This window comes from Kogia breviceps, chromosome 12, assembly GCF_026419965.1.
Source record: "Kogia breviceps isolate mKogBre1 chromosome 12, mKogBre1 haplotype 1, whole genome shotgun sequence".
Taxonomy (NCBI): Eukaryota; Metazoa; Chordata; class Mammalia; order Artiodactyla; family Physeteridae; genus Kogia; species Kogia breviceps.
Window position 1 is genome coordinate 67,686,603 of NC_081321.1, and position 20,300 is coordinate 67,706,902.

At 35.3% G+C, this 20,300-nt stretch overlaps 1 protein-coding gene across 3 annotated transcripts in view; it reads left to right on the plus strand.

Annotated features, from left to right (window-relative positions):
• METTL25 (methyltransferase like 25) overlaps window positions 1-20,300 on the plus strand; it is a 117,946-nt gene that overhangs the window by 65,668 nt on the left and 31,978 nt on the right. For 2 of the 3 annotated variants that reach the window (XR_010835846.1, XM_059080380.2), the window contains exons 7-9: window positions 238-267; window positions 4,880-4,953; window positions 16,928-17,021. Coding sequence is in view for 2 of the 3 variants with exons in the window: in XM_059080380.2 (XP_058936363.1) it covers window positions 238-267; window positions 4,880-4,953; window positions 16,928-17,021 (198 nt within the window). In the remaining variant the exon portion in view is untranslated. Of the gene's footprint in view, window positions 1-237; window positions 268-4,879; window positions 4,954-16,927; window positions 17,022-18,553; window positions 18,720-20,300 lie in introns of those variants that run through there. The other variant, XM_059080381.2, reaches the window with a different exon arrangement.

Below are 20,300 nucleotides of genomic sequence, written 5' to 3' on the forward strand. Positions count from 1 at the left end.
TACAGTTGGGGTGTGTATGTGTTTGTGTGCATGACACACATCCATATATCAGCCCTAAACTATACAAGTGTACCAGTTAACATTCCTTAATGATATTAACACTTTTAAGTGTATAAACTTACATGTTATCATTTAATTAATCTTTTTAAATGTCACTTTTACAAGTCACTTTTACAAGTCTTACAAGATAAGACTAAATATATCAGCTGTCTTTGTCTTATTTTTTTCTCCTTAAAGGCACTGGAGCGCGTTGCAGTCGGCCAAGGGGTAAGTGAGCATGTTTACTCTTAATCCAACCGATGAACGTGATAGTTTTTCTCCAAGTACTCTTCATACTTGACCTGCTGATGAACCTAAAACCTGATGGATTTTTATAAATATCACCTGTTCTTGTCACCTATTCATATTCAGACTTATACATTTTCTGTAAGTTTACTTTAAAAGAGAAGTGAATTCTCAGGAAAAGTAAATTGAACTCATAGGAAAACTTCCACGTTATACTCTTGTACTAATGTCTCATTTATTCATACTATATTAAACAGTCTATAAATATTTCCAAAGAATGTTATTGCTGACTGTCAGGCTTTTATGGGCTTAGTTCAAGCAAAGATAAACAAGGTATAGCATTCAATTTATTTTTAAACTATAGTCCAAACCACACATTTTAGTTGGTTGTTTTTTAACTTTCTTCTTTATTGACTTCATTAGTCATTAGTTACAACAACCAATGGGTTTTTACATATAAACAGATGTTAAATGTATCCTTCACATATTCATGTGATTGCCTTTTCCTCTACCTTAAGATTTATGAAACATATTAGGAATTTTACAGTGTTTTTTTAAGAGTTCCTTTTAAATTTTTCACATAAGTTTTCTTATTGCACCTAAATTTTAGAAATTTCTCTTTTGCTTATTTTCAGGGAAGATTAATATGTCAATTTGAATTTTTAAAAATAATAGTAGCAACAAGTATCATTTACTGAGTGCTTTCTTTGGGCCAGACACAATGCTAAGAACTTTGTGTGGTTTTTTAAAAAAATACTCATTATACCTATCTGAAAATTGATAAAAACTGGTTTTTTAAAGGCATTAAAGCATATGGTTTAACTGTGTAAGCTTTAGTCTCAGACTGCTGGTCTTCATCAGTTACTGGCTTAGTGATCAGAGACACATCATGATTTCTCCATAGCTTAATTTCTTTATCTGTAAAATACAAATAATAATAATAATAAAAAATAAGAGTAACAATAATACCTTCCTTATAGAGCTTTTGTGAGGATTAAATGAATGAAAGATGTAAAATGCTTAAAACAATGCCTGTCACGTAGTAAGTGTTCAATAAATATCAACTGTTGTTACTGTTACAGGTGGTTAATAATTATGATCATGAAAATAATACCTAAGTTTAACACAGAGCTTACCAAAGTACTGTTCAGAGTTTTCTTCATCAATTAAAGTGCTGCATACATGGCCTGTGAGATCGGGACTATTATCCCACAATACACATGAGGAAACTGTTAAATAGTGAACACTGAGATTTGAGTCTCTGACTCTGGAGCCCTAGCTCTTAACTATAGTACAGATCAAAATAGTGGTTCCTTAGGGGTCTGGAAGAGGAAAGAGCCTTAATCATAATAGTGCTCCAATGCGTTTGTGCTCTGTTTTTCAGTTTCCCAAGGGCTTGTTCATGTTTACAGTCAATCTTGTGAGTTGGGTATTCCCCAAACTTAGATGAGAACATGATATACAGCAGAAGTTTAGTAGTGCATTCTAGCTCAGTTAATTGCAGAGTTCTTTCAGCTTAGTGCCCATTCCACTAGACCTGTAAAATGCATGTCTAATACACACACACACACACATATATATATTTTAAGGGTGTACTCTTTCTGCTCCCTCCCATTTTAAAATGCATTAAACTGTTAAGTTCATTTATCACTGTGAAGGAAAGAAAGTAAACTCTGAGCCACATCTAACTTATTCCTGGAGTAGTCAGGCACAGGCTGCTCGGGAGATGTTGACTTCCTTCCCATTTACCCCCATCTGTATTTATCAGGATGGATAGTCCTAGTTATTCCAGGAATGCACATTTGAAGGCACTTCATAACTCTCTTTCCTTTCTCTTAGGAAACAACTGTAAAGCTCTTATTTACTCAGGGTAACTTGAGAATGATGATTTATTCTTTCCTGTTTGTGTTCCTCTGTGCATTCCATTTTTGTATGTTCTCTTGCTTAAAATACATTTCTTGGTCTTTTTTGGTGGCCTTTCTACAATCAGTTTTTAATAACAATATAAATATACATTTATTTCTAAATTATTTGGATACCACTTTACATAATTTTTCTAAAAGGCATGGGAAAGGAGAGTTTTATTTTTAAGAGTTTCTTTGCTTTCCTAAATGAAAGTATATAATAAAAAAATGAATGACACCCTATCCCTGCCAAAGTGTCAGAGGGGCAAAATAGCATCATGACTTGGTACTACTGGAACATCAGAGCTAGGCTTCTTCAGTTCAAATAACAGCTCGACTATTTTTAGGAGTTTCAGATAAAATTTACATAAAAATGAAATTCCTCACAGGGAGATCAGCTCGGTGCTTTGTGACCACCTAGAGGGGTGGGAGAGGGAGGGTGGGAGGGAGGGAGATGCAAGAGGGAAGAGATATGGGGACATATGTATATGTATAACTGATTCACTTTGTTATAAAGCAGAAACTCACACACCATCGTAAAGCAATTATACTCCAATAAAGATGTTAAAAGTAAATAAATAAAAATGAAATTCCTACCTATTATAGCTAATCAACTAAAAAGTTAAGAACTTTGTAAGCCATTTATAATACTAATATTTCACTTCATGTAATAATTTATTTCCCAAAATGCCTTGAATTTCAGTAGAACAGTATAAGAGTAGGTGTTAATATATATGAAAAGGGATTTCAGCATTTTTGTGAGAGAACTGAAAGGATTTGGGGAAAGTGGGGAGCAGATGATAAAGTAGAGATTTGGGGTACTAAAGAAAAAAATTACTCAAGATGAAGAAACACCAAATGGAAAATATATCCAGAGAGAGGAAATTCTTAATGAAATGTTTGTAGAAATCTTCAGGAAAGGGAAGTTTAGAAATTAGATTTTGTCTCAAGTCAAGAAGTTGTATTTGGAAAGAGATTTTACATAAGGAGTGTGCCTTTTTTGTTTTGTTTTGCGGTACTCGGGCCTCTCACTGTTGTGGCCTCTCCCGTTGCGGAGCACAGGCTCCGGATGCGCAGGCTCAGCGGCCATGGCTCACGGGCCCAGCCGCTCTGCGGCGTGTGGGATCTTCCCGGACCGGGTCACGGACCCGCGTCCCCTGCATCGGCAGGCGGATTCTCAACCACTGCGCCCCCAGGGAAGCCCAGGAGTGTGCCTTTTGAAGGTTATAAATTTTAGTGTGGGCACTCAAGTATGTATTTGTGTCTGCTTTCAGTGAGTTATTTTAGGAGTTGAGTTGGGGACTGTGGTATCCCTAACACTGTTTCCTACTGGAATCACCCTCCTCACTGTTGTCAACATCCAGAGAGGATATAACTTGTGTTGTTCAAAGTGCTCTGTCAAGACCCTACAAGTCAGACATTCTCCAGTGACTTAAGAAGGCAATGCCGTTGGGTGAAGACCCAAGAAATAATGGTTGACCCTCGCCTCCCAGCTTGTGGTTTTTTGTAGTCTTAGCACCTGGGGCCCATAGTGTAGGAACTTGATGTTAGATGGGGGAAAGGGACAGTAGAGTAGGTTTTCTGCCTGAGCACACAAGCAAAATTTTATTTTCTGTTAAACTCCACCTGAATCCAGATGTGTTCTCATTGAAAACAAATGAAGATAACAATGTGGGGCTCAGAAGGAGAATAGCAGTTACAAAAGGATAATCTGAAGTACACATTCTACTCAATTCTATCTTTAAAACTTTACCCGTGGTTGGAGAGTTTTTAGTTTTTAACTTACTTGACTTCTCAGAAGCATTCAATATTGCCAACCTCCCTCCATACTTGCTCATTTTTCCTTCTTTTTTCAATAATAACTTTGCATGGAAGCAAGGTGGTTGTTGCTGATATCTCTGTTGGATGGGGATGTGGATGGAGTTTTGGCAACTTTTTGTATTTTCTTAGTTTAAAGGTACCTCTTACATTGCTACAGTGAAGCACTCTTTCTTTTATGTATAGTCCTTTTTTACCTTCTACTTTGAAACTCTTATGTGTCCTTAGGGACCTTCTCTTCAGCCATTCCTTTTTTCCTACCTTTGCACCTTCATGGACACTTCTCACCTCTTTTTCCCCAGGAAATGAAGTCCTGCTGAGACTTCAGTCTCTGATCTCATGTCCTTTCCAAGGCCCTTCTTTTCAACTCTGTAGTAGTAGTGCTGTGATCTTTTAGGCCTCAGACATATTTTAGTATGTCCTTACTTAAGGTAGTACCTTCTCTCTCTGGCTGTGAATCCTTGGTAATATCTCTAATCCACCACCATTAGGAAAGATGCACATTCTTACCTCTTTTGCACACATCCTACATGTCTGCTCTCTTATACAGGCCTGACTTGGTTGGTCATGAAGTTTATTTCTACGTTTTTAACTGATAAACACTCCATTTGGGACATTAGCTAATTTTTCTTTGATTATTCCTTTTCTTCCTCATTCACTACTACTTCTTTCATAGTTTCTTCTATTTTCTCAATGAGAACTAGCCTCCAAGTACATTGTAACTTAGAATAGAAAAGTTATAAAATTATCCCCTATGTTTAGCAACGAACTCAGGTTTCTAACATTCACTTATGGTTCTGACTGTCAAGTATTGATTTGATTTCTGTTTTTTATTTGTTTCTTGTGCTCATATATATCTGCATTTTTTTCAGCTGCCTACTGAATCACTCTTCTATCGTGCCGTACTTCAGGATATTATTAAAGATTGTTATGGCATCACCAAATGGTATGATGATTTCATTTCAATAAGAATAACTATCCTGTATTATAAGTGAAGTGACTTTTAGTTTTCAGGTGAATTCTTTCAGGGTCACTGTTATTAGTAGAAGAAGCTTTGAATTTGAGCGTGATTTCAGTAAGTGACAAAGAACTATGCAGCAACCGTATCTTAGGTTTAATCATTATTAAAGTAAGGGTTCTAATGATTCCCTTTTGTCTTGAAAGGTTGTTGTGATGATAAAGAAATATATGTAAAATGTACTTCAGAATTTGAGAAGTATTGAAATGTTATATGTAAGTAATTCAGTGAATATAATATTATAATATGAGCAGGGGTTATATTTAAAATATTTCACAACCACTATAGCATAAACACTTAACTAATTAGAACAGATATCAATCTTAAACAGCCAGTGTGGCCATTCATGTCTCGACTGGTAGAATAGTAGCCTTGCATATGTTTTGTGTCTGTTTTCCCAGATAATGGCTGCCTATACAGAAAGGCAGGGATTAGGAGAATTTTTCATAATATTGGCTTAACAACTGCCATACTCAAGCATACATCTGCAGTCCCTTCAAGTTTCATGAATGTTTCTTCGTACTAGTTATAATTTTAGGATTCTGATTGCCATTTCGTTATAATAGGTTTATTCTTCAAACTAAAATAGGGTAGTTTTCAAGTTCTCCAAAACAAATCCAAACTCATTAACAGAAATAGAAGCTATTTTCAGATTCGGTATAATTTCTCTAAGAAAAATAGTCTATTTTTTTACTAAAAGAAATTATTACATACAAATATCTACATATACCATTGATTTTAATTGTCATTTCTATGTAGATAACTCCCAAATCTGTGTCCCTATCTCCATTCTCTTTTCCATATATTAACCTTCAAAATGTCTGAAAGTGAATTTCTCATGGTTTCCTGAAAACTGGTTCCTTTCTCTGACCTCACCCCAAGATGCTAACCTTGTTGGAAAAAGTCACAAAATTGTGCAAATTCATGTCTACTCAAATATTGACTGCCTGCCTTCCTTTAAGACCTCAGATCTGTTCATAACTGTTTTTGTTGTTCTCTTGATGACCACTTAAGATCATCTACACTCTTTTCTGAACCTTCCTTCTCCCTTAAAAATTCAAATCTCTCCAACCCTCCACATTCCTGCCTGCCTTTATTACTCAGTAGATGTTATTTAAGACTTCTTTGATTCCAGATCTTTATTGAGCTTTCAGCCATATTTGATCATGTAATAATTGTTTTCTCCAAACTCTCGTCCTCATTGTCTTCCATTAAGCTGCATTCCTCTAAGTTTCCTTTTCCTACCTTGAACTCTCATCTGTCTTCTGTAAGCATTTTTCTTCTTACTCATCCCCTTGGTATATCCAGAAATTCTCTAGTGTTTTATACTTAGCTGCTGTCTCTTTATATTTCCTCTTTCTCTTAACAGTTACCCTCTCAACAAATAACTTAAATCATGTATCCAGCTCCTACCTCTTTTTTGAAGTTCAAATCTCTATTTCTCAATATAGAGAAACAGCTTCTGAACAGCCTCACTTAAGTACCTTAAGCACCTTAAAAATACACCAGGGGGCTTCCCTTGGTGGCGCAGTGGTTGAGAGTCCGCCTGCCGATGCAGGGGATACGGGTTCGTGCCTCGGTCTGGGAAGATCCCACATGCCGCGGAGCGGCTGGGCCTGTGAGCCATGGCCGCTGAGCCTGCGCGTCCGGAGCCTGTGCTCCGCAACGGGAGAGGGCACAGCAGTGAGAGGCCCGCGTACCGCAAAAAAATAATAATAATAATAATAATACACCAGATTCAGCCACAGCCAAAAAACAAAGTCAGCTTCCCACCAATTCTGTTCCTCTTTCTTCTGTCTCTTGACTTCTTTTGTCATTTCTGGGGAATTGCATGACCATTATCAAGCTTTAGAAATCTTAAAATCATATTCGATTCTTTTCTTTTCTCATCATCAAACCACACATTCTAATTAGTTGCCAAGACTTGCACATGTTATATTTTTTAACCCCGCGGTTGTTCATTGTGGGGCAGGCAGCCTATCAGGTTCTGAATGCGTAGGATGTAGTGTCCGCACAGGAATCTTTCATATTCTAGTCAGGATGGCATGTGCAGAAACCAAAGAAAATGATAGAAACCTGCTTCCAGTAACAGCAGACTAAGTAATTAGGGCTAACCCTCCTTCTGAGAAAAACTAAAAATGCTAGAGATGTGTGTATATGTAAGTGTGTGGTGTGTGTGTACAAATATGTGTGTTTGTGTATATGCAAGTGTGTGTGTATTTAAATTTGTTTTTAATTGGTTTGAGAACATCAGAGACTATCAAGGAAATTAAAAATTACACAGCAAATATCTAGGAGAAGATGGAAACCAAGAGAAATGAAGCCAGCTTTTAGGGCTTCGTTTTCCCCCAGATGCCATTTCTTAACTACGGAAAAGGGAAATTCCCTGGCGGTCCAGTGGTTAGGACTCAGCGCTTTCATTGCCCAGGCGCGGGTTCGACCCCTGGCTGGGGAACTAAGATCCCGCAAGCCACGCAGCTCGGCCCAGCCAAATTTTAAAAAATAAAATAAAACAGCAATCACAACAACAACAACAAAGAATGATCAATAGCAGCAATGTTTATAAGAGCAAAAGTCTAGGAATAAAAATGTCATTAATAGGAGAATGGATAAACTGTTGTGGAATACCTGTGCCACAGTGAAAATGTATGAATTACAACTACATGCATCCAAGTGGATGAATGTTGTGAATCTAAACGTTATAGAAAAATTCCTACATAATTTGGACACCAGCACAAACGGTATAATTAATTCAGGAGTGTAAATATGTGGTAAACAATCAAGAAAAGCGTAAGAATGATAAACACAAGCAATATTCAGTGGTATAGTATCCTGTGGGAGGGAGGACAGCTGAGTAGACAAAGTGATGAGGTGGGAAAGATGAGGGGCACATAGGAATTTCTAGACTGTTAATGTTCTATTTCTCAAGTTTGGTGTTGCATATAAGGGTTCATTTTATTGACATTCTTTATACCTTATACATAGTATTTTGTAAATACTTGTTTGTGTTCAACAGCAGTGAAATTATAATCTGATTTCAGGCTACACCCCAGGGTTAGTTGAACTACATATTATACTCCTAGTATGTGTTACAGTCACCTCATTATAGTAATAAGGAAAATTAAGATAAAGTGGTTAAAAGCTTGTCTTAAGTCATACAGCCTAAAAGAACCAGAGCTAGGACCAAATTCATAGTCCACAAAAGTTTTCTTTTTGCTATCCCATACTTCTTTTTAGTTCAAATTCTTTGGGATATTTTAAATACGAGTGGAGTTAAGGTCTCCTTGTATTGGCATTGTTAACAAGGTTAACTTGATTGGAATCTCTGGCCAGCAAGATTACTAAAGACAGAAACTAAGGTCACTGAATTATTTCTTCTGCACTTTGTTTAGCTTTCCTCACTAATTAAATAATTTGTCTTCAAGTGATATACTGTTTCAGACTACTTGAAATATTCTGAAAATTTCTTTATGTTTAATTGTTTATATAACATAAGAAGTAAACTTTTTCATGGACTTAAAAACTATAGCATTTTTACTCTATTGTAATTGTGAATTAGCATTTAACACTTACGTTAAAACTCAATAATTTATATAATTTTTTAAATGTTATAATTAGTCCTTATCTGGAAACTTTCTAAGGGAATAAAATGCCAAAGAAAGCATTTAATGGGACATGGGATAAAAATCCTTTAGGACGCTTCAAAAGAGATCAGAGAAATTGATGTGTTTACTTTATTTACTTTATTCTTCTCTTTCATAATGAGGACTGTAAACACCTGTAGAAGAGATACATAAATTTTGATGCCTGTAATTATGAATTAGTTTAACTTTCATTTTGATTTTGCAGTAATCAGATAGGTATGTGAAAAACCAGATCATGAAAACTGGCTCATCAAATTAAAGCTACTTATTTAGTCCATAATGTGTGGTCAGATTAGCAGGTCTGTATCTTTTAACTTGAAGAGTATTTTGAAGATTTTTGTAACTTCCTTAAGTGATTGCCATTTTCAGCAAAATTTTATGTTAAGTCTTAAGAAATACTGAAAGGTCCTTTAAGTCTTTCAGTAGGTATTAGCATATAAAACACAAAATAAATAACTTCATAAATATTTTCTGATGATGGAGGAACTGAACTTTGATACTTTCTGTCCTTCATGTGCTTATTTTTATTTAGTGTATGTCTACTTTACCTTTTCCTGTAATTTCCTAAACTAATGTGGCTTCTTTGGAAAATGCTACAAGGAAACCATGTTCTTACAATTGTATTTTGGGGAAAAGCATGTGGGTGGTGTTGGATTCACTTGAGTAGAATTTTAATTAGATCTAGTGCATTCACTTTTATTAAAAGAAAGAATAGTGATTCCCTTTTAGCATGCTAACCGTGCTTTATTCTGACAGAGGGGCCCCCTTTTAATCTGTTCTTCAAGTCCCATGATTTATCTTTCAGAAACAGTCATGTCACTTTTCTCACTTCAAAATGTTTGATAATTTCTCTTCTTTATTCTCAAAAGCTAAAATATCCTTATTATGGCATTCAAGGCCATTTCTAAGGTGCCACTAATATCCTTTCCATCCTAATTCATCACCCCATTCTTCCTTCTCTGCACCCCAAGCAGCTGCCCATGCACACTGTTTGTATACTGGATTATTCATCATTTCCATGCAATTATTTTTGGACTTCATATGCTTCCTTGGAGCTCCTTTACCTACCTGAAATATTCTCCTCCCTATTTCTGCATCTCCTCCTTCCCTGACCTCTGGCAGGTGAAATCCTAGGCATTCTTTAAAACCCAGTTTGGAAGACATCTCTGGTATCTTTCTCTTCTCCTTCTCACTCTCTCCTCCCATAGTACTTAATCTGGGATTCACTGCTCTTATTGAATCTAAATGTACAATGAGTTGTTTGTGTCTACTCCTCTGCCACCTGGTGAGCCCTGGTGGCCAGTTTTCAGCTTTATTAATTGAAGTCGTCTATCATAGTGGTTAAGAGCACAGATTCTGAAAATCCTCTTTGGAACCATTTTCCCATCCAACTACTATCCCATATCTGTTCTTTCCTTTACTGGAAAACTCCTTGAAAGTGCTGCCAATTTCTTTCCCATTTCACTTGAATTCCAATCACACCTTACTTCCATCACTCCATCAAACTCCCCTTTTCAGGGGCACTAATGACCCCATGTGGCTAAATCTCCTGGTCAGTTCTCAATCCTCAACTTACTCAGCCTGCCGTAAGTATTTCACACAATTTACCACTTTTTACTTTCTCTCATATGCTAGAGAAAGTCCCTCTTAAGATAGTCACCTTTTTCATCTTTTTCTTCCAGTTTATTTTGCTGACTCCTCTTCCTCTTTCAGGCCTCTCATTTTTGGAGTGCTTTTTTCTATCATTTCCTACTACCTAGGTGATCTCATCATGTCTTATGGCTTTCAGCACCATTTATATGCTGGTAAATCTCAAATCTATAGTCCAGTTAATGGCAAGCATATTCTTCTAGTTGCTCAGGCCAGGATAACTTTGACCTCTCTCTCTCACACTGCCTAGATCCAGTCCTTCAACAATTTTATAGTCTGTCTAATTAAATATATCTAAAATTCTACCACTTCTTAACCATCCTCAGGACCACCACCCTGGTGAAAGCCACCATCATCTCTCATGTAGATTGTTGTAATAACCTCCTAATTGGTCTTCCTGCTTCTATTTTTGCCCCCTAGAGTCTATTCCCCACACAATGGCCACAGTGATCCTGTTAATATTTTTCAGTGAAATCTTGCTCACTGTCTTCCCATGGTTTCTTATTCACTTGGAAGTAAAGCTAATATTTTCACTATGACCTACAAAGCCTTATATGATGGAGCTACTCATTATCTCTCTGATCTCATTTCTGTTTTCCCGTTTATTTATGTCTGTGCTGCTTTCCTTGGTATTACTTGAAAATACCAGGAACACTTTCTACCCCAGAGCCTTTCCACATAATGTGTCCTCTGCCTGGAATGCTCCTCACCAGATATCCACATGGCTAGTTCACTCTCTTTCTTTAGTTCTTTACTCAAAATTATCATCTCTATGATATCCACCATCACTCCTCTCTTAACATTTCTTATCTGCTTTCTCTCCTCTGTCATCAGCTTCTCATTAGCTCATATTGCCATACAGTTAGTCCCCTGCATACGAACGAGTTCTGTTCCAAGAGTGCGTTTGTAAGTCCAGTTTATTCGTAATTGCAACAAAGTTAGCCGAGGTACCCAACTAACACAGTTGGCTATATAGTACTGTACTATAATAGGCTTATAATACTTTTCACACAAATATATGTAAAAAACAAACAAACACAAAAAATAAAGAAAACATTGTTAATCTTACTGTACAGTACCTTGAAAAGCACAGTAGTACAGTACAACAGCTGGCATCCAGGGGCTGGCATCGAGTGAACAGGCAAGAAGAGTTACTGACTGGGGGAGGGAGAGGAGTGGGGAGATGGTAGAGCTGAAGGATCATCAGCAACAGGAGACGGAGGGCAAGCTGCAGTTTCACTCACGCCTGACGTTGATGGCACAGGTGTTGGTTCCTTGCTGGATTCAATTCTGCCTACCCTCTTGAAAAAATGATCCAGTGATGTCTGGGTAGTAGCTCTTTTTTTTCTCATCCTAGAAGACGTTATAGCAATGGATTGCATTCTGAACGGCTGCTGCAACCTTTATGTACCATTCTACATTCAGGTCCTGTGCCTCAGAAACGGTAACAGTGCCTCCTCAAATAAAGAAAATCCCCTGGCCATTCCCTGCGACGTGAATCTCTTCAGTTCTTCAGTTACTTCTTCTTCCTCTTGTGACTCCACTCTCTCGATTATTTTCACTTTTGTTTCCATCATTGTCGCTTGGCGCTTCTTAGCAGTACCAGCTACATCACACCGCTGCTTTTACACTTGCTTCGGACATCCTGGGCTTGTAATAAAGATACTGTACTACTGTACTCTATACAGTACTGTAGAGTAAAATACACAAAAGCACAACCACTTGTAGAGGATGCACGCACATGACAATGTGTGCCAGACACGTGAACTAACTTACGTGATTGGACAGGCAGACTCACGTTCAACTCTTTATCTTTTGGTCATGTGACAACTACCACATAGCAGATCGTTTTAGGATATAGAATCAGAAAGAAGTTTTGTTTGGCGTGGGGGATTTTGGTTTGCTTGCTTCGTTTTTTCAGACAGAGAAACTTGAGCATTTTCCGATGATAAGAGTAAAGACTCAGTGAGTAAAGAGAAGTTGAAGATACATCAGAGGGGGCAGAACAAGATGGCGTCTAGATCCCTGATCTTAGGCATTTTCTTACAGAAAGCAATTATATTAACTATATTAATTATATTAACTAATTAACAGAAGGATTTCTATTTATCTTCACACACGTCAGCAAAAATTAAGACTGCAGTGATTCTGTGATGTCATAATGTATAACTGTAAAAGGTAGATTCCACATCTTTAGTGTTAAATAATGAGAAAAATGCAATAGGCACTTACTAAAAATTAAAATTAAAAATGGGATTGCCCCATATTCCATTTGTTAACAGTCCTATTCTGTGCTTTTACTTTCTATATAGGTAGATTTTGAGATTTTTTTTGCACCTGCCTCTTTTTTCTCTTGTTTCTTAATGACTAGAATTGCAATATTTATCCGTAAAACTATAGACCCTCCTAAAGTCTGATGAGTGAAATATTCTTTCTCTCGTAGTTGCAAAAAAGCAGACTGCATTCTACATCATAAACTCTCTTTACAGCTATTATTTTTGAGAAGGTTGATTTGTAAGACACCCAGACTTTAGAGATTAGAGCCATGTCCTGCAAAAGTAACCTTTTACCTCCAAAAGTTCTAAAAGACTGATTCATTATGCTAAATCTTGTGTTGCTGTGGTAATAATATTTAAATTGACATTCTGTTTCCTGTAAAATATACTTTTTTTTTCTTAAACCAAAATGGACTTATTGGTACTTGCCTTCTCCTTCTATACCGTGAAAGTAATAAAACCATTTTTTCTGAATTTTTTAACAATAGCACTCTATTTTCAAATACACTCTTACATAGAACCAAATAAATTTAATAAATTTTAGAAAAGGACTTATTTCTTACACAATTATCCTTTTCATTATTTTATGGAAAATTGTAACCCTTTAAAGTACCTCTTTGGAGTCCTTAAGGAGAACAGTTTTAAAAAAATTGTTGTAACCTATTTCTGTATTTTACGTGTTGGCCTAATTTTGGTATGTTACTTTTATAATTTTATCATTTGTTTTATCAATATTGCTGTTCACAGTACTGTTGGAAACTGAGACATTTTGAAACTTGATTCCTCCTCTAAGACAGCTTCCCCTAGTCAATCCCAGCAGCTAAAGCACTCGCTACTCTGTGCTGTATTCTGAGCACCATCTTGCGCTTATCACATTGAATTATAGCATTCATTCACCTGTCTTCCTTTATAAACTGTGGATGATTCTACCCCTAGAACACAGCACAATAATAGGAAAATGACCTCCATTCATTGAGTGTCTGTCAGACACTGAGCCAAGCATGGTACCTGCATAGATTCTCTTATCTTCAACCTTCTACTGCTGAACAAGGAGAGGCAAAGAGAGGTTTTTAAGTGGTAAATACGTGGTAGAGCGAGCAAGGAATCAAACTTATTTCAGTCTTGAGTTCGCATGGAGTCCGCCTACTTCTGTTTGTCTATAACACAGGTAGACATTCTTCATCTGCAGTTTAACAATATCGAGTTTAAATCCTGTTGAAGAACTGTGCCAGAGTTAATATTTAATAGTAGTTAATATCCCAGATTCTGAAGCCAGACTTCCTGAATTCAAACTATGGGCAGTTTACTTAACCTCTCTGTTGTTTAGTTTCACCATCTTTAAAATGGGGATAATAGTGGGACCTACCACATGGAGTAGTAGTAGTAAGGATTAAATAAGTAAATGCAGCAAAGGACTTAGAAGTCCTGGCACATCGTAAACGTGAAATAAATACTAACTGTTATTATTTGTTTTGTTTACATTGCACTATTCCTTATATATTTGTTCAGTAGTTCTCTATATATATATTTTAAATCACACTTGTTTATTGTATAGTTAAGCCTGCCTTCCTAACTCTACTTGATTAGCAAATAGATCTATTTACTGTATTAACGCATTTCATGTTATAGTCTGACTAGATGTTTTTGTTTCTACAAGCTGCAAGAGATATTTATTTAATTATTTAATCCATTTTTTGAGATCCTGCTATATCGGAGCATCTACGCTAGGCACAGGGGATACGGTCGTGAGCAGAACAGGTGGAAACTCTGCTCTCCAGCTGCTCAGAGCAGTGATCTCAAACATATTTTTAAATTTCACACCTCTGTCAATAAACATTCTTGAGCATGCACCCCCAAAATGAATACTTAATTATTTATAAGTGATATATATGGCTTTCTACTAGTCTATTGTATATTTTTAAATAAACTGAAAAATTAAAATTAAAAAGGTAAAGATAAATGAAAATAAAATTAAAATTCTAATATTCTCTTTCCCTTGGGGGTATGTTCACCCCTCTTTGGAGTCCACTGACTTAAAATAAAGACAGACACGCAGAGAAACAAAAAAAAAGTAAGCATGTGAAGGAAAAGTTCTCTGTGTCAGAAGCCTAACTTCATCTGGGAGGCCAGAGAAGACTTTCCTAAGGAAGCAACATTTAAGATAGGATCTGAAAGGATGACTTTGGGATTCCCTAGGCAAAAAGATCAGGGGTGAAGTGTAACACAAATAGTGTTTATAGACAAAAGCATGATGTGTTCAAGAAACTAGAAAGACTGTCATTGTGAATGGAGAGGCAGTATCCTAGGAGTGTTAGAGAGGTTGTCAGAATGGACCAGGTGGTCCAAGGCTTATTATATACTACCTTAAGCATTTAGATCTTAATTCTAAGAGTCATGGGAAATTCTGGAGGAATTTAAAGAGAAGTAACATTATCAGATAATCATCTTTCTAGTTCTAGTTAGATGATATTTTTCTCCCTTACTGGTTGCTGCTAAAAACAGGTCCAAAATAGTATACCTCAACAAAGGATTTAAGGGACAAGTCTTATGTAGCAAATTATTGCTTAATAACTAAAAGTAATCTCATAATCATGTTGTGAGATTTTGTAACAGAAAAGAGGTAGTATATCCTGAAAAGAAAAAGTAAGACGATGGCAAATTAAAATTTTAAATGTTTCTCTTATTTTCAAACAATCTGAAATACGAAACCCAGGAAACAAGTCGATACCACCTACACTTATACTGTCTACTGTCTTCAGCTTACAGTGGTTAGCACTTTCCTGTGAGCTTCTCACTCTGGCTCTTTTAACTTTGTACTCGAAGAAAAATCCAAATGATAATTCCAATTATGATAAAAACAACAATCATGATAGCCAAGAAAACAACTCACATGGTGGCACAGTTCTGAGCACCTTACATGTGTTACCTGATTTCATCCTCACAGTGACTTTATGAAATTGGTTCTATTAATATCCCGTTTTTATAAACAGGAAGCTAGCAGGTGATAGAGACAGACTGGAAGCTACACTCTCATCTACTGTGCTCTGCTTTCTCTCTTAAGCTACTCCATTAGGTGGTGATAGATGGTATAAAATAAGAACTAAAATCACTATCTCATGGGAAAGAATTGCTTGCCCCTCTGGATTAAAAAATAATAATAATAAAAGTTTAAAAACCTTTTAAGATGAGGAGCAGGAAGTTAATATTAAATGGCTTTTTTTCTTTTTCTGGCTACACAGTTTATCAGTTCAATATACTGTGATACATAAGATGTCCATATCGATTATATGATATCTCTTATATATAAATGTGTAGGATCTGAGAATTGCACAAAAACTAATAAAAAATATAATTTCTGTTTCCTGGAACCTATACCTTTTCAAATGACTATTATTTCAAAGCAGTTTTTTGAGCAGGAAAGTGGTAAATGAAAATGCTCTTCTAACAAAATAGCATGACAATGTAGGCAAGAATGAAGGGACAAACATCAGCTTTAATTAGGAAGTAGCTGTAATAATTAGGACATGAGGTAATAACAAGTGTAATTGAAGTGGCCATCTAGAAGTGGAGCTGAAGTTATATATTTGAGGTATATTTCAATGGAAGAATTGATAGAGCTTCATGTCTGACGAAGCATAGGGATTAATATTTATACTGCCAAGAGTAAATGAGCTTTTATTCATTGTTTTTGATACTTGGAGGTGGTAAATTTTTTATTCTCTTGATTTTTGCATTATACCTAAATGCAACCAAAATTGTGAGATGTGATAGCCCAGCATTGCATTATTTAGATTTAAAACCATCTCATATTTTGTTTATACTGTAATGAAAATCTGTAGGGCATAAATGAGATCAAGTCAGACCCAACTCAGCAGCATATGGTGCTTGTCCAATGGCTGGCATTGAAGTTCTCTTTGCATGGCTGTTGGATGTCACCACTATTAGCAGGTGTTGCCATGAAATGTGCACTGTAATGTTGAGCGAGTAAAGTGAAAATGTGCTTTGTAGCACAATGGAACCTTTCGAAATACCTATAGTTCCCTTTAAAAATGAGGCTTTTTTAATACTAAGTTTACAGCTTCTTTTGCATAGTATTGTCTTCATAATATTGTCTTCCACTGTTGTATGTTGAAGGAATTCTCAAAAGCAGATCCCGAATATTTTTATAATATGTAAACTAAAAGTGTTCACAAAAATATTACTACATTATTATCACATGTGGAGCTTGTGCCATATGCACAGAAGGTATTTAAAAATATTTCATGACTGAATTTAAATTCATCTATAATTTAAATTGGAAAAACTAAAGAGTGATTCAATTTTGTTTTGCAGTGATCGGCATGTTGGTAAAATTTATTCCAAATCCTCTTCCTTTCTGGATTATGTCAGAAAGTCTCTAAAGAAGCTTGGATTAGATGAGTCCAAGGTTGGTATATGATTACCTATTCTTTTATAAGAAACAAGAGAACTTCTATAGGGTTATGAATTGAGATAATAAAAAATTACTTGCCCTCTACTTTTCTCCTATTCATGAAAAACATCTAAATTATATTGAAACCAAACTTCAGTTACCTTTATTCCAGTTCACCTTTCCTGTCAATTAATTATACGGATAGTTTGCTGTTGTACACCTCCAGAGTGATTCCCCTTTCAGGTTTATTCAGGTAAAAATGTGCCAATTTTCAAATCAAAATAGACTTAAAAAGCAAGAGCAAATGGGAGTTGTAAGTACAGCAGGAGAGGATAGTTTTAATTTTAAACTGCATGTATTTAAAGGCTGTATAATGCATTAAAATTAAAAACTGTAAATTCAAAAACCCTTTGAATGGGAGAATCCTGGAAAGTGGTAATGTCATAGAAAGCTCAAGGTAATAATTGAAAACATATTGTTGAAAACACAAAAGGTAAGCTGATGGACTAGTGGTAATAAATAGTGTAACACTGAGAAAAAAATAACTCTCAACATGATTCAAATGAGTTATTAACTAAAATATTAAGTTGAATCTGGATCACTTTGGTATTTTGAATTGATTATATATTGAAATAAAGAATAAAATAGTTGGTTAAGGAATGGTGATTAAGGTGGTTAAGGTTTCTTCTTGAAAGAGAAAAATTATACAGATATGATTAAGTTATATCAAAGCCAGAGAGTATCATTATTTACCGTACCAGTTATCCATTTACTCCCCAGTTGCTTTATTACTTAAGGCAATTAGACTGGCACCAATAAGTTTCCTTCTCTGTAAAATAGCTCTGAAAAAGCATTTCTAATTCATAGGATTTAAGAAAAATTAAATAAGGTAATAGACATAAAATGCTGAATACAATGTACATAGTACTAACTAAATAATACTAGTTTTTATGATTCTTATCTTTGTATATGTACTGCTTATAATAATACAATTGATATGACTCCTATAAACATTTTTATTTAGTCACCAAAATGAAGATCCTTCTAGTCTTGCATAAATAAGTAAGAATAGACAGTGTTATCTTAGTTATTTTATTTCTGATTTTTTTAAAATATTTTTAATAAGATTGGTCTTCCTTCCAATTAGTCTTTATTAATGCATATATTTACTTCATGTCTCAATTCCGCGTCTTACATTTACTATCAGGAACACAAACCTAAGCATAATTTTTACAAATATAGAGCTAAGTTTTTACTTAAACTAAAAATGTATTATCCTTTGTCAAAAACCAAACTGTAAAAATCCAGAAAGAATGTTACTTATTTTTTGTTACGGCTTTCTCTTCCCAGGTTTGTCTCTAATAATAACCATAGTAAATGTTTCTTAATGTGCTTATTATATTACTGATTAGAATATGAATAATAGCTAATATTTACTAAGCACTTACTATGTTATAGTTATTATGCTAAAGACATCATAACGTTATCGCATTTACTCTTCACTAAAAGAGTAAGATACTATTATTATTCCCAATGTAATTATCTAGAAAGAGAGGCTTACAAAAAGGCAAGTCATTTTCTCAGAGTTGAAGAGCAAGTGGCAGAGCTGGAACTTGAACGCAGATTCAACTTACATCAGAACCTCCACTGTCAACCACCACTGTACTGAGAAATGAAATTAAAAACAAAAGGAAAAAGACTAATGTAGATAAGTATCACCGTAAAATATCAGTCTTAAATGATTACCTTTATTAGTTAGTAAAGACAATTAATAGTGCCCTGCTGATTTTTCTCTTAAAACTATTTCAGTTCATTGAAAGATAAATATGTTGAATAAAGTGGGTGAGGAAAAGAAAAGGAACAAGAAACCCAAGCTGGAAGGGGAAGAAAGTACAGAACCTAATAAGGCATTTCAAAGGTAGTGGAGTGAGAGGAAGCAAATAGTTGAGTATGTGTTTTGAGGGGTTTTTTGTTTGTTTTTATGTTAAACAAGAGGAATTGAGAGTTGTGTCTGTCAGGCCAGAGTGGTTGGAAATAGGATAAGTTATTAAAACCAAGCTTATATTTCTGATATAATACAAAATCCTATTATTTTTCTCCCACATTATGAAATATCAGTGCTAAAATGAAGGCTTTGACCACAAACACAATAAGAAGAGATTTATGAATAGTTTTACTTAAAAAATGAAATTAATTTTCACAAGATTCTAATTACTAAAAAGTATCAAAACTGCTTAAATTTAAAATATTAGATATACCAAAGTGTTTAAAAGATCTTTGACTAAATTTATAATCATTTATTAACAAACTTTTACATATAATTGAAAGTGTGGTGAATACCACTGATGTGTTTCTGGTCTCTCAAAGCACACCTCTTCATATTCAAAACTATGTAAGCAAGTGAAGCGCCTAGAAATCTCCTAACATGCTCTGATACTTTCTTAGCCACAAGAAATCATGTAAACATGAGGAAAAACAACATTCCCAGACAAATCATCATTCCAAAGACCAGAACAACATGTGCTGGATATATAAGTGGTTCATACACAGCTTAAAATATCAATCCATAAGTCCTGTAGTCAGTTGTGACAGACAGCATTGGACATTTTCTCTTAGAGCAGGATTTTGTCAAGCTCAGCACATTTGCATAATTCTTTATTGTGGAGAATTATCCTGTGCGTTGGAGGATGTTTAACATCTTTGACCTCTACCCACTAGGTGTCCGCAGTAGCACCCTAATTGTAACAATCCAAAATAAATATTTTTTAAAAATATCCAGACATTGCCACAAATGTCCTGGGGGTCAAAATCACCCCCAGTTAAGATCCGCTGTCTTCAAGCATTTGTCATTTTAGTGTTTCCATTAACATTCCCATTATAGAGTCCATATTATCTTAAAATGCCGTGTTACACCAAGAAACATAGAGTGGGGAAGTGGGGGAAAGCAGTGATTCTGTTCTTATATTTTGAAGACTTTTTATCAAAATGATCCCCTTTTATTTTTAATTTTTTATAGCCTTAACTGTTTAAGGGTGATATTGTCTCGCCCCTGCATAAGATACAGTTCTGTTTAAGAAGAGTGTTCAGATTTCACAGTAAAGCCAAGCCAGTGAAGACAGTAAATTGTGGCAGAACATCAGCTACCTTATATCAGCAAGTACACTGTTTATAATAGACGGACTGCTTAGAATGAAATTTTACAGTAATATTCTTTGTAATTGAGTAAAGTTTGATTACTTCTTTGTAAAATATTTTAATAGAACTTTACAGTTGTCTAACATAACAAAATCCTAG